This window comes from Eurosta solidaginis, chromosome 1 (assembly GCF_040869045.1).
Source record: "Eurosta solidaginis isolate ZX-2024a chromosome 1, ASM4086904v1, whole genome shotgun sequence".
Lineage (NCBI taxonomy): Eukaryota > Metazoa > Arthropoda > Insecta > Diptera > Tephritidae > Eurosta > Eurosta solidaginis.
This window is the reverse complement of record NC_090319.1, coordinates 303769024-303783644: the sequence shown is the minus strand read 5'-3', so window position 1 is coordinate 303783644 and position 14621 is coordinate 303769024. Positions and strand designations below refer to the sequence as shown.

Below are 14621 nucleotides of genomic sequence, written 5' to 3'. Positions count from 1 at the left end.
TGACAACATCATATGAAGCGGCTCCGGAAGTGTTCGGGAGAAAAGGACCCGCCTATGAAAGCAGAAGAAGAAGGCGAACCCCACTCCGTTGGAAGGACCATATGGAAAACGAATTCAATTACCTTGGTGTCACCAATTCATGCTGATAAACCCAGCTTAACCGTAAATTAAGTAAGTAAGTAAGTAAGTACCATATTTCAATATAACTCACCTGTATTTGCAACCTCACATGGCAACCTTATTGTGTCACCAGCAACAAATTTAAATGTTTCCGAACGCGATATGAACATTGGCTCATGTTTGCTCAATAGATTTGATGTTGCCAACGCTGTAAATAGAAAAAATTAAATAAAATTAGAGAGTCATAAATGATTCACAATAAAATCGCTTGAGCAACAAACTTAAATTTCAAATTATTTTAAAAATATACAAATATGTTTCAATTAATTTTAAGTTCATAAAAATGTATGAAGTTTAATGCAAAAGCTTTTTAATTAAATGAACGCAGTTAATACGAATGAGAATTAGTAAATTATTTATTTGTTTTTATTAACAAATTTTGGTTGATGTAAACAAGTTTTCTTTACCGCATTGATCAAACAAATTATGTGAGATAGCCAAAAGCATTCAATTGAATTTTAATTTGTTTTGGACTATTTATCTTTTGGCTTCTAATAAGTAAATATCAATGTTCACATTAAACGAATGCTATGTAAATATTCAACGAAAAATAGTGAGAATGGAACAAGAAATAAAAGAAGTAAGGAAGGCTAAGTTCGGGTGTAACCGAACATTACATACTCAGCTGAAAGCTTTGGAGACAAAATAAGGGAAAATCTCCATTTAGCAAAATGAACCTAGGGTAACACTGGAAGGCCTTTGTATGACATGGATTTCAAAGGGAAGGTGCTAAGGGGTATTTTAAAAGGGAATGGGCCATAGTTCTATATGTGGACGCAATTTCAGGATATCGCCATAAAGGTGGACCAGGGGTGACTCTAGAATATGTGTTGTACGATATGGATACCAAGTGAAATGTGTTAATGATTATATAAAACGTAGTGGGCCTTAGTTCTATAGGTGGACGCCATTTCGAGATATCGCCATAGGGGTGGACTAGGGGTAACTCTAGAATGTGTTTGTACGATATGGGTCCTGGACGATATGGGTGACCCAGAACATAATCTGTTGGGTACCGCTAATTTATTTATATATCTCATACCACGAACAGTATTCCTGCCAAGATTCCAAGGGCTTTTGATTTCGCTCTGCAGAACTTTTTCATTTTCTTCTACTTAATATGGTAGTTGTCACACCCATTTTACAAAGTTTTTTTCTAAAGTTATATTTTGCGTCAATAAACCAACACAATTACCATGTTTCATCTCTTTTTTCATACTTGGTACAAAATTATGACATTTTTTTAATTTTTCGTAATTTTCGATATCGAAGTGGGCGTGGTCATAGTCGGATTTCGGCCATTTTTTATACAAAGATAAAGTGACTTCAGATAAGTACGTGAACTAAGTTTAGTTAAGATATATCGTTTTTTGCGCAAGTTATCGTGTTATCGGCCGAGCGGAAGGACAGACGGTCGGCTGTGTATAAAAACTGGGCGTGGCTTCAACCGATTTCGCCCATTTTCACTGAAAACAGTTATTGTCATAGAATGTATAAAAATAAAAAAAATTAGACGAATTAAATGAAAAAGGGCGGAGCCACGCCCATTTTGAACTTTTCTTTCATTTTTGTATTTTGTTGCACCATATCATTACTGGAGTTGAATGTTGACATAATTTACTTATATACTGTAAAGATTTAAATTTTTTGTTAAAATTTGACTTTAAAAAAAATTTTTTTAAGTGGGCGTGTTCGGCATCCGATTTTGCTAATTCTTATTTAGCACACATATAGTAATAGGAGTAACGTGTCTGCCAAATTTCGTCATGATGTCTTCAACTACTGCGAAATTAAAGTTTGCAAAACTGTTAAATGCCTTCTTTTAAAAGTGGGCGGTGCCACGCCCATTTCTCAAAATTTTACTAGTTTTATTTTTTGCGTCATAAGTTTAACACGCCTACCAAATTTCATCGCTTTATTCGTCTTTGGTAATGAATTATCGCACTTTTTCGGTTTTTCGAAATTTTCGATATCGAAAAAGTGGGCGTGATTGTGGTCTGATTTCGTTCATTTTAAATAGCGCCCAGGAACCTACATACCAAATTTCATCAAGTTACCTCAAAATTTACTCAAGTTATAGTGTTTACGGACGGACGGACGGACATGTCTAAATGAATTTCTTCTTTGCCCAGATCATTTTGATATATAGAAGTCTGTATCTATCTCGAATAGTGTATGCTGTTACGGATTGCCGTTATGCGAACACGGTTAATATACTCTGTGAGCTCTGCTCAGCTGAGTATAACACAAAAAAAAAAAAAAAAAAAAACAGCTACTCTATTGACCGATGCACTTTATGTTAAGGTACGCACATACAATGTATGTCATACATATACTTTTACAGTGTAGAATACGTATATATGTAATTGTAATTAAAAAATACTAGAATTCATTTTTTGTGAGTTGGATTTGGCACACTCTTAACAACATAAACAAATATTTTGAAATGTGTTTTTATCAGGAAAATATTGGTTTTAGAAATTCATATAAATTACTTCAAAATATTCCTATCAACTCATACACACATGCACAATGTAAAGCAATTTGTAGATAGCCCAGAATCATGTCCCCTCATATATTGGTCCAACATCCAACATTGAGCTCTGAACGTGATATATCCAGGCATGATTCGAATGTTTTGAGACCTTTAAAAACATCGTATTAGAAACATGTCGAGCTTTTGTACCACCTAAAAAAAAAACGTTGCCACAGGATTCCATGGTACACCAAGGAGTTGAACAAATTCATGAATTTGAGAAACAAATTTTATAAAAGGTTTTAAGTCTACAAATGGCTCTTCTTATCAGCACTTTTACTTGAGATATGCGAAGAAGTTCACATCTCTTAATAAATCTCTATATAGGAATTATGTGCGCATATTTGAGCGCGAAATCAAGAGTAACCCTAAGTCTTTTTGGCGATATGTACGTTAGCTCGAAGAAGGCTCGCTCAAATATTCTACCGGCCGTATTTTACAATGAGACTACGGCAGGTTCGACTTACGAAGCCTCTAATCTATTTGGAGAATTCTTCAAATCGAACTTTGATAGTGATTCTCAATCATCGCCTAATATAGTCTTTAATTTAAAAAGCCCAATACATTTTGGCTCTGTGGTGCTTACTTTAGACGATATAGTGGAAGGAGTCAATAACATTAAACCCCCTATGAAACCTGATATGGACGGTTTTTCGTCATATTCCTTTTTTCGTGTATTTCTAATACCCATAGTCTTCAATATGATCTGGACAATGTAGCCAGTTGGTGCAGAATAAACCACCTGCAACTCAATATTAGTAAATGTTTTCACATAACTTCTTCAGAATCCCGTTCCCTAATTCCTACATCTTATTATATTAATGGATCAAAACTGGCTACACAGTCCTAAATACGTGATTTAGGAGTAATTTTTGACTCCAAGTTTATGTTTCATGATCATATAAATCATGCAATTGCCAAATCATACGCAATGCTTGCCTTTATACGCCGTTGCAGTACTGATTTTACTGATCCATACACTCTGAAAATTCTTTACACCTCGATGGTTCGTTCCACGTTAGAATACACTGTGTTTATATGGAGACCATTTTACGATTGCCATACAAAGAGGCAACAACGGGTGCAAAAGACCTTCATAAAATTTTCTCTGCGCAGATTAAACTTTGAAAAGCCTATTCCGTCTTATAATGCTAGATGTCTCCTTATTTACCTGAAGACGTTGGATAACACAAGAATCTTGCTTTCGCTTAGCTTTGTGTTTGACATCATTCAAGGCATAGTAGACGCTCCGATTCTTTTACATTGAATTATCTTCTTGGTTCCACAGAGAAACCTAAGAAGTAATGATTTGTTTTTTATTGAGTGCGTGAGGACTAATTATGCATATTATGCTCCTCTTATCAGAACCTTACGAGTGTTTAATTTGTTCACAAATTCCTTGAATATCTCAATTGAAAAATCTAAATTCAAATTACAATTAAATTAATTTTTAACTCAATCAATTATTTTGTAAATATATTTAATTCGTTATGTGGTCTGTAAGAAACATTGTATTTCAAAAATTACTATATTTAAATAAATAAATAAATAAAATGACTACATGGTCCTTGAAAAACCATCTTTCTTCAAACATGCGTATATCAACTGCAGCATCCCCCTAAAGAGAAGAGTAAAGGATGGAACCATCAGAGATCCTAGAACAATGAAATGGATCAAATTCCAGAAACATGTAGAAACAAAACAGTGACAGGACAAATAGGTTACCAATGTCAAAAAAATGGAGGAAACCAATGACTTCCTACCAAAAACGCTTATGACTGCGTAAAACAAAATTTGACTTCTAAGAATTTTCAGAGGATAAGCAAGAAGGCGATGGTGGAGCAATGAACTGAGTCTTCTTAGAACACAGTTAAATGTAATTTTTAAGCCTGTAAAAGTTGCAGAGGGACATCGAGTACTCTAACTCAGTAGCGTGCTTGAAGAAAGCAAGGGAAATATAAGTTGACCAGGGACTAATAAGGAAATTGAACGGGGAATGGTCACGTAATAGTGAAAAGTGCCTTGAGGCGCTTTTCGACACACATTTTCCATTTGGAGATAATTGAGAAGAGCCAGCAGACAGCACTTACACTTTGATCACGGAGCGGACAGTGACGGCACTTGACGCATGTCAACGAAAGATGATGTTTACGTGGGGTTTATTACCTCTCTCTCTCTCTCATTGGGTATTAACAGCGTTTCTTATACGTATGCCATATTATGGAGTATTTACTATGCATCCAACTACACAAAAAAGAACTTATCTCAATAAATTAGAGGGGGTATATATGCTGTTTATCCTTAAAATAATGAAAACGCTGAAAAAACCCCGACGCCTAAGCTATATGCCACTCTGCACATTTCACCTGTAGACCTAATAGCCAAAAACACAGTGATGGCATTTGTTGCAACATCTTAGGCCTGAGGGCTGATTGACAGGCCGTTTGACCAAAGCAGTATAGCGCCGTTGAATATAGGGCAGAAGGACTAAGTGGTGCCGTGCCTGCGCTGCGAGAGGTATCTTATGGGTAACACTAGAGAATCGGAGGATTTGTGCTAGGTTGCGTGTATACAGATGGTTTAAAATTAACGGAAGGGTCGGATTTACTATTTACTGTGTCGACCCTGAAGTAAATATAACCTATAGGCTGCCAGATTACTGCCGTGTCTTTTAAGCGAAAATTTTAGCCGTGAGCAAAGCAGCAGAAATTCTGAAAGAAGCGTGCTTAAGTTTCAGTATCGCAAAAATATATATTTAAAGTCAGGCAGCGACCAAGGCTATTATCGCACACAGTACTTTATCAGGAAGTGTTGGGAAATGCAAAGAAGCATTGAATAAGCTTCGCTCAGGCTGTACTATACATCTGTAATATGTTCCTGGTCACAAGGCAATAGAAGGTAACACAATGGAATGTGTAGCACTCAATTAACGGAGGGCAGGCCTCCCAATTCGTTTGTGAAAAATGAAAATTAAACAGGAATTGCATATGATCCATTATGCCGAAATGCGGTGAACAGAGGCGCGGGGATGTAACATTTTTAAGTTAATATGAGAATCCAAGAACGTTAGACTCACGATGGGTACACTAACTGGATATTGCGCTCTGGTGTCACGTACTTATAAGTTAGGCTCCGTCAGTAAAATCAGATATTGATATAAATTGGTGCGCGCGTTTTGTATTTGCATCCTTCTCTTACGAGAACAAGTCTCCAGCTACTAAGGGTGGGAGAGTTTCCAGATCACGAGGCTGCTGTTAAACTATGTCCTAGAAAACTTCTAGCATTTGCCAAGAGAAGAAGTTATTCTATTAAATAAGTCCTGGTACAACATTGGGGTTTTCAAAAGAAAGTTTTGTGATTGTCAAACGAATTCGGGTAACACCGGCAAGTTCAACCTAACCTAACCCGTTTTTACTGCCCTTGTTTTTCGATTACAACACTTTTAAGGTTGATTTTCCAAGTTTCGCTTTCACTCACTCTTAATATTAACCCCCTTTTTACCACCCATCCGTTCATATGTATACAAGTCGTTGGTGTGTGCAATTTCTCCGCATAATCTATTGCATATTTTATAGATAATGAACAAACGGCAAACATTAATATTATTTATGAGACACGATGGCATATTTCGCAAAATTACAATCTTTATAATTAATTTGTGTATGAATTTCATCGAGAAGATAAAAGTGTTTATTAAATTTTGATGTTGTATATATTTACGTGTGACCTGTGACCTGTTAATAATATGTGCATTCGACCGGGTACAAAAAAAGTTTTATAAGTCCGCCCCAACTTTGAAGCCTATGTTAAGAGGTTTCCTGAAACATTTTTTTAAATATTTTATTATTCTTATTTATACGCACATGTTGAATAGCTCGGAAGGGCTTTAAAGGCAAACAGGCAGATTTCCAAGTCCAAAATGATGACGAATTAAAAAAGTCGGATGTCAAATAACCAATTAATAATAAAAAAATAATTTCGGCTTTATTTAGAAGAATCAAAAAAAAAAAAAAAAAAAAAATAAATAAATAAATAAAAATATATATATACAAATTTTTTCGAAAACCTCTCAACATATCTAACCTTCAAATTTAGGGCCGGACCTTCACAACTTTTTATTGTATGGGGACCAGCACGGTCTAATGTGCATAGTTAATATCTATGCTTGCTTTTATACATAATTACATAAATATCTAAGCAAACCTACAAGTACACACATACATATCTACATATGTAAAATATGATCTGCATATTAATGCGTTTGTTACATCTATTCTGTTAATTTCATGACACAGATCAGTTCAGAAACATCTGTAAGTGTGACATGTCGTATGAGCAACATTTCTCTATGAGCTGTGACTTCCCTGCAAAAAATCGTGCGATTAATCTCTAAAGAGATTGGTCTCCAATTGAACTCTTTTGTCTACATTTGGGCATAATTTATCCCCTTTAGTCCCGGTACAGTTGGGATTAGTCAGTTTTAAATCTATGTAGCCCATTTTAAGAAATATTAAAAAAAAAAAAAACAAGTAAGGAAAGTTAAGTTCGCGTGTAACCGAACATTACACACTCACTTGAGAGCTATGGTGACAACATAAGGGAAAATAACAATGTAGGCAAATGAACCGAGGGTAACCCTGGAATGTGTTTGTATGACATGTGTATCAAATGAAAGGTATTAAAGAGTATTTTATGAGTAAGTGGGCCATAGTTCTATAGGTGGACGCCATTTAGGGATATGGCCATAAAGGCGGACCAGGGCTGACTCTAGAATTTGTTTGTACGATATGGGTATCAAATTAAAGATGTTAATGAGTATTATAAAAGGGCGTGGGCTTAGTTCTATAGGTGGACTCCTTTTCCAGATATCGCCATAAAGGTGGACCAGGGGTGACCTTAGAGTTTGTTTGTACGATATGGGTATCAAATGAAAGGGGTTAATGAGTATTTTAAAAGGGACTGGGCCTTAGTTCTATAGGTGGGGACGCTTTTTCGAGATATCGCCATAAAGATGGGCCAGGGGTGACTTTAGAATGCGTTTGTACAATATGGATATCAAACGAAAGGTGTTAATGAGTATTTTAAAAGGGCGTGGGGCTTAGTTCTATATGTGGACGCCTTTTCGAGATATCGCCATAAAGGTGGACCAGGGGTAACACTAGAATTTGTTTGTATGATATGGGTATAAAATTAAAGGTATTAATGAGTATTTTAAAAGGGAGTGGGCCTTAGTTCTATAGGTGCACGCCTTTTCGAGATATCGCCATAAAGGTGGACCAGGGGTGACCCTAGACTTTGTTTGTACGATTTGGGTATCAAATGAAATATGTTAATGAGTATTTTTAAAAGGGAGTGGACCTTAGTTCTATAGGTGGTCGCCTTTTCGACGTACTGTCATAGAGGTGGATCAGGGGTGACTCTAGAATATGTTTGTACGATATTGGTATCAAACGAAAGGTGTTAATGAGTATTTGCAAAGGGCGTGGGGATGACTCTAGAATGTGTTTGTCCGATATGGGTATCAAATTAAAGGTATTAATTAAGGTTTTAAAAGGTAGTGGTGGTAGTTGTATATGTGAAGGCGTTTTCCAGATATCGACCAAATGTGGGCGAGGGTGACCCAGAACATCATCTGTCGGATACCGCTAATTTATTTATATATATCTTACCACTAACAGTATTCCTGCCAAGATTTCAAAGGTTTTTTATTTCGCCCTGCAGAACTTTTTCATTTTCCTCTACTTAATATGGTAGGTGTCACCCCCTGTTTAAGCGAATTAAACTATGACTTTTTTCTTTCGTTTGTTTCATTAGCCATTGAGTGTGCTTGTAATTCTCAACTTGTTAGTGAAATATTCTAAAGACATAGTTTAATTTTTTTTTTCCCAAAGCGGGGTTTTTCAAAGCAAAACAAGGTGGCTCATCCCGCAGCCAATACCTTGGAGCCCCCAGTGCTCGCCCCCAATGAATAAATACAAGGTGTAATAGGGGGTTTTCAAAGCAAAACAAGGTGACTCATCCCGCAGCCAATACCTTGGAGCCCCCAGTGCTCGCCCCCAATGAATAAATACAAGGTGTAACAGGTACATAGTGACCTCTCTCTAAGTAAAATAACATACAGTCCATTAAAATAATAATTTATAAAATAAAAAAAAACAAATAAATTTAAAATATGCTTGCTTGCAGTGGGCTTTGAACCCGCAACCCCAAACGTGTGAGTCGGGTACGTCATCCACTGTGCCACGACTCATACGCTTACAAGCGCATCAAATTACTCCCTTATAACTCGTATTAAACTGCTCCCCCTCAACTGCCCCACGCTTAGCTATGGTCCTTCGAGCCGGATGACCGGCTCCTATGGAATTACAACTAGACGACTAAGCCGTCTAGGGGGGGAGCATGTTTAAGCGACTTAAACTATGACTTTTTTCTTTCGTTTGTTTCATTAGCCATTTAGTGTGCTTGTAATTCTCAACTTGTTAGTGAAATATTCTAAAGACATAATTTAATTTTTTTTTTCCCAAAGCGGGGTTTTCAAAGCAAAACAAGGTGGCTCATCCCGCAGCCAATACCTTGGAGCCCCCAGTGCTCGCCCCCAATGAATAAATACAAGGTGTAATAGGGGGTTTTCAAAGCAAAACAAGGTGACTCATCCCGCAGCCAATACCTTGGAGCCCCCAGTGCTCGCCCCCAATGAATAAATACAAGGTGTAACAGGTACATAGTGACCTCTCTCTAAGTAAAATAACATACAGTCCATTAAAATAATAATTTATAAAATAAAAAAAAACAAATAAATTTAAAATATGCTTGCTTGCAGTGGGCTTTGAACCCGCAACCCCAAACGTGTGAGTCGGGTACGTCATCCACTGTGCCACGACTCATACGCTTACAAGCGCATCAAATTACTCCCTTATAACTCGTATTAAACTGCTCCCCCTCAACTGCCCCACGCTTAGCTATGGTCCTTCGAGCCGGATGACCGGCTCCTATGGAATTACAACTAGACGACTAAGCCGTCTAGGGGGGGAGCATGTTTAAGCGACTTAAACTATGACTTTTTTCTTTCGTTTGTTTCATTAGCCATTGAGTGTGCTTGTAATTCTCAACTTGTTAGTGAAATATTCTAAAGACATAGTTTAATTTTTTTTTTCCCAAAGCGGGGTTTTTCAAAGCAAAACAAGGTGGCTCATCCCGCAGCCAATACCTTGGAGCCCCCAGTGCTCGCCCCCAATGAATAAATACAAGGTGTAATAGGGGGTTTTCAAAGCAAAACAAGGTGGCTCATCCCGCAGCCAATACCTTGGAGCCCCCAGTGCTCGCCCCCAATGAATAAATACAAGGTGTAACAGGTACATAGTGACCTCTCTCTAAGTAAAATAACATACAGTCCATTAAAATAATAATTTATAAAATAAAAAAAAACAAATAAATTTAAAATATGCTTGCTTGCAGTGGGCTTTGAACCCGCAACCCCAAACGTGTGAGTCGGGTACGTCATCCACTGTGCCACGACTCATACGTTTACAAGCGCATCAAATTACTCCCTTATAACTCGTATTAAACTGCTCCCCCTCAACTGCCCCACGCTTAGCTACCCCCGTTTTACAGTTTTTTTTCTAAAGTTATATTTTACGTCAATAAACCAATCCAATTACCATGTTTCATCCCTTTTTTCGTATTTGGTATAGAATTATGGAATTTTTTAATTTTTCGTAATATTCGATATCGAAAAAGTGGGCGTGGTCATAGTCTGATTTCGGCCATTTTTTACACCAATACAAAGTGAGCTCAGATCAGTACGTGAACTGAGTTTAGTAAAGATATATCGATTTTTGCTCAAGTTATCGTGTTAATGGCCGAGCGGAAGGACAAAATGGGCGTGGCTTGAAACGATTTCGCCCTTTTTCACAGAAATAAGTTATCGTCCTAGAATCTAAGCCCTACCAAATTTCACAAGGATTGGTAAATTTTTTTTCGACTTATGGCATTAAAAGTATCCTAAACAAATTAAACGAAAAAGGGCGGAGCCACGCCCATTTTGAAATTTTCTTTTATTTTTGTATTTTGTTGCACCATATGATTAAATCTTGACATAATTTACTTATATACTGTAAAGATATTAAATTTTTTGTTAAAATTTGACTTTAAAAACATTTTTTTTTAAGTAGGCGTGATCGTTTAAAGTGGGCGTGATCGTACTCTGATTTTGCTAATTTTTATTAAGCATACATATAGTAATAGGAGTAACGTTCGTGCCAAATTTCATCCTGATATCTCCAACGACTGCGAAATTACTGCTTGCAAAACTTTTAAATAACCTTCTTTTAAAATTGGGCGGTGCCACGCCCATTGTCCAAATTTTACTTACTTTCTATTCTGCGTCATAAGTTCAACTCACCTATCAAGTTTCATCGCTTTATCCGTCCTTGGTAATGAATTATCGCAGTTTTTCGGTTTTTCGAAATTTTCGATATCGAAAAAGTGGGCGTGGTTATAATCCGATATCGTTCATTTTAAAAAGCTATCTGAGATGAGTGCTCAGGAATCTACATACCAAGATTCATCAAGATACCTCAAAATTTACTCAAGTTATCGTGTTAACGGACGGACGGACGGACATGGCTCAATCAAATTTTTTTGCGATCCTGATGATTTTGATATATGGAAGTCTATATCTATCTAGATTCCTTTATACCTGTACAACCAACTGTTATCCAATCAAAGTTAATATACTCTGTGAGCTCTGCTCAACTGAGCATAAAAACGGCAACGAAATGAGCACAATAAAATAGATTACAGGTGAATCGAACCTAAATTACTAGGAATTAACGACTACGCCGAAGTTGGGGTTAAATTTTCGGAGAATACTTTTTATTCGTTTTTTAAAAGCAGTCGAACAATAATAGATTTGTTGGCTTGGAAAACCCTTCGGTTGTGTTTCTGCCAGGGGCTGAAACTGTTATTCCTTTTATAATATAATTCCTTGTAAAACTATTCATTTTGGACTTTAAATATATTTGGATCAAGATAAAAATTATTTTCGGACTTTTATTCCTTGAGTCCGATGGATATAGTTAAACTCGGACTTTTAAAAATAAAAGTCCGGAAATAAAAGTTAAATCCGGACTTTTATTTTTTAGGGCTAAAGTAAAATTCTCGCTTGATAACTAAGAAATGGCTTATCCGAAATAAACCACTTTTTTAATTCGGATAAGCCGTTTCTTTGTTATCAAGCGGGAATTTTGTCCTTAAAAAATAAATGTCCAGATTTAACTTTTATTTCCGGACTTTTATTTTTATAAGTCTGAGTTTAACTAGTTCTATCGGACTCAAAAATAAAAATACAGATTTTACTTTTATATGTGAACTTTTATGGAAAAAGTTCAAGAAATGAAAAGGATGCATGATTCGGCATGATATTGCTATAGGGATACCTGGAAACTCAAACATTTTCACCTAGGACAATTCCGTCCCTGGTTTCTGCCATGAAAAATGCGACTGGTTTCTATTTGAGTCCTTATTGAAGCGAAAAGGAATTAGGCTTCATATGTTCCCTTATGGATACAAATGGGATTGGTCGTATAGATCCCTTTCGGGCATAAATGGGTACAATTAGTCTCATCATAGGACATGCTAAAACAAAAGGGAACAGTTCAACGCGTACAAAGAGATCAAAACTGGCATTAGTCGTATAATCCTTTGCGACTCGTACCGGAGTCATCCTAGACTAATCGCAATTTTTCCAGGGTAATTTGTTTAGGGTTGAGGCTGTGCATATATACATACATACATATGTAAGAACATATTTAATATTAGCAATCTCTATAGAAAGATTTAAACACTTGTTGGCAATGTCAGAATATCTGATTATGATGCTGATTCTGTTTTTGATTGCATCTACAAATTAACATGTGAAGTGATATGCTAAAATAATGTCTGCATGTATGTGTGTATGTTTAAATGCATAAGTGCATGAAGATTAGATGAAGATGTCTTAATAACTGAGAATCGCTTTTGGTTAAATAACATTGAATGAAAATTTGTTAGAATCCTAAATATCGCTTAAATCATGGCCTTTTTTATATATAATTAATATGTAAATAAAAAATATATCTGTCTAGCGATTCTAGATTTAATGCATAATTTATTAGTTGCTAAAGGCATGTTTTATATTTATGTAGCATATCTAATGCAATTAAATCTTGTTAAAATTTATTTTTGAATGGATACATAATTGATAATGTCATAAATATTAGTAAGTTTAAGCTCTTTAAATTGCTGTATTACTGTTGAAAAGCGTATATGACTAGATGATGCATATAAGCATATACAGCAGCGTGCACAAAAATAGCAGTGGCAACTTTTATCAAGTTTCGTTAATCAGGGAAAAACCGCCATTAACTTTGTAACTGAAAATATGCAAACCAATCAAAAAAAAAATTTCGAAAAAGTTCGAATTCTGGGAAGAAAACTTTTTGAACATTTCGAAAATTTAAAAAAAATGTTCTGAATGTTTTTGCGTATGCACTTTTTTAGCCCAATTAGTTTAATTCCAAGTTATGTTTCTTTAAAAATTTGCATTGATTAAAAAAAAAAAAATTTGCTCGATGGTTGTTTCATATTGACATCCATTTGCATACGCACATAGGTTTATTTATCATACTGAAAATATCTGAAATATCTTAAAAAAAATTAATAAATAGTCAAAAATTAAAGTAACACTCATAAATGCTACCTAATTACAACACCGAGGACCTCGTAACAGTGGCCGTCGAGCGGAACAACAAGCAGGCATTTATCCTGGTACCCTGCAATTTGGCATACACTGCAAAGGTAACACCGGGGGAGTGCAAGTGGCTCGTGTAAGAAGAAGGACGCATAGGGCGGTAGGCCACTGCCGCGGATGCAAGTATGCACCAGAATACGTGAGGAGGCGGCGATAAAAGTAATAGATGTGAGACCTTCTATTGATACCAATTTGCAGATAGCCAAATTGTATGTGTAGAGAAAGTGTCCCTACATATGTCGGTCTAACGTTCAGCAATGTTCTTCCGATAAAATGTGTATAATACTCGTACAACAGAGCTTGTACTCTTTGAAGATTCAGAGGAAAAGCAAAGCCACTATGGTGGAGTAAGAAACTGAGTCTGCTTAGAGGGCATGTAAAGGAATATTCAAGGTGGCAAAGGCAGCAGAAAACAAAGAATGTTCAAGCATGAACTTTCCAGGCGAGAAGAGTCTCATGGAAAAGTTTTTGTACGGACACCGAGTGCTCTAAAAAAATAGCGTGGTTGAGAAAATTCCTAGCGAGAAGAAATATAGACTAGAGACTAATAAAAAAGAGAATGCGAAGGTGTCTTATTAGTGAAGGGAACTTTGGAAGCCAGTGCACAACTCTTAATATTTTCAGGTTCGAATTAGAGTTTAAGGCCAGAACAATAATGTTTATGATAAGTATTGTTTTTCTTTTTTTAATTTTTTTATAATTGAAAGTTATCTTTTAGTTTAGAATAGAAGATAGACAATTTTGTCAGACCCCTAACATTTTTATTGATAAAAAAATTATCGCAGTTCTACAAATCGATGGCACGTATATACCTCGTCGAACACACGAAAACTGCAAGCTGATAACAAATGCATAATTACGAACTAGCGAAAAAGGGCGCATCCCTTGAAGCTTGCTCCGTAGACGTCCCAATTAGACTGGGCGAGATTAAGCGAAGGCGAGAGGCGCACATGATCGACCTAGCGGGAAAGGCGTGGGTTAAGCGCGGGGCTGTAAAGTGTCGGAGATTATGTGTAGGTCTTACAAAGTTAGACTAACAAAGTTGCTTCTATCATTAAAAAGAGAGGACTGTAGACTCATGACGGGTATTTTGACTGGACACTGCCTTCTGGCATC

At 36.3% G+C, this 14621-nt stretch overlaps 1 protein-coding gene across 10 annotated transcripts in view; it reads right to left on the bottom strand.

The window, feature by feature from the left end:
* LOC137237551 (uncharacterized) overlaps nucleotides 1-14621 on the bottom strand; it is a 1245508-nt gene that overhangs the window by 255407 nt on the left and 975480 nt on the right. For all 10 annotated transcript variants that reach the window (XM_067761305.1, XM_067761304.1, XM_067761308.1 and 7 more), the window contains one exon: nucleotides 212-328. In XM_067761305.1, the coding sequence (XP_067617406.1) occupies nucleotides 212-328 (117 nt within the window). The remainder of the gene's footprint in view (nucleotides 1-211; nucleotides 329-14621) is intronic.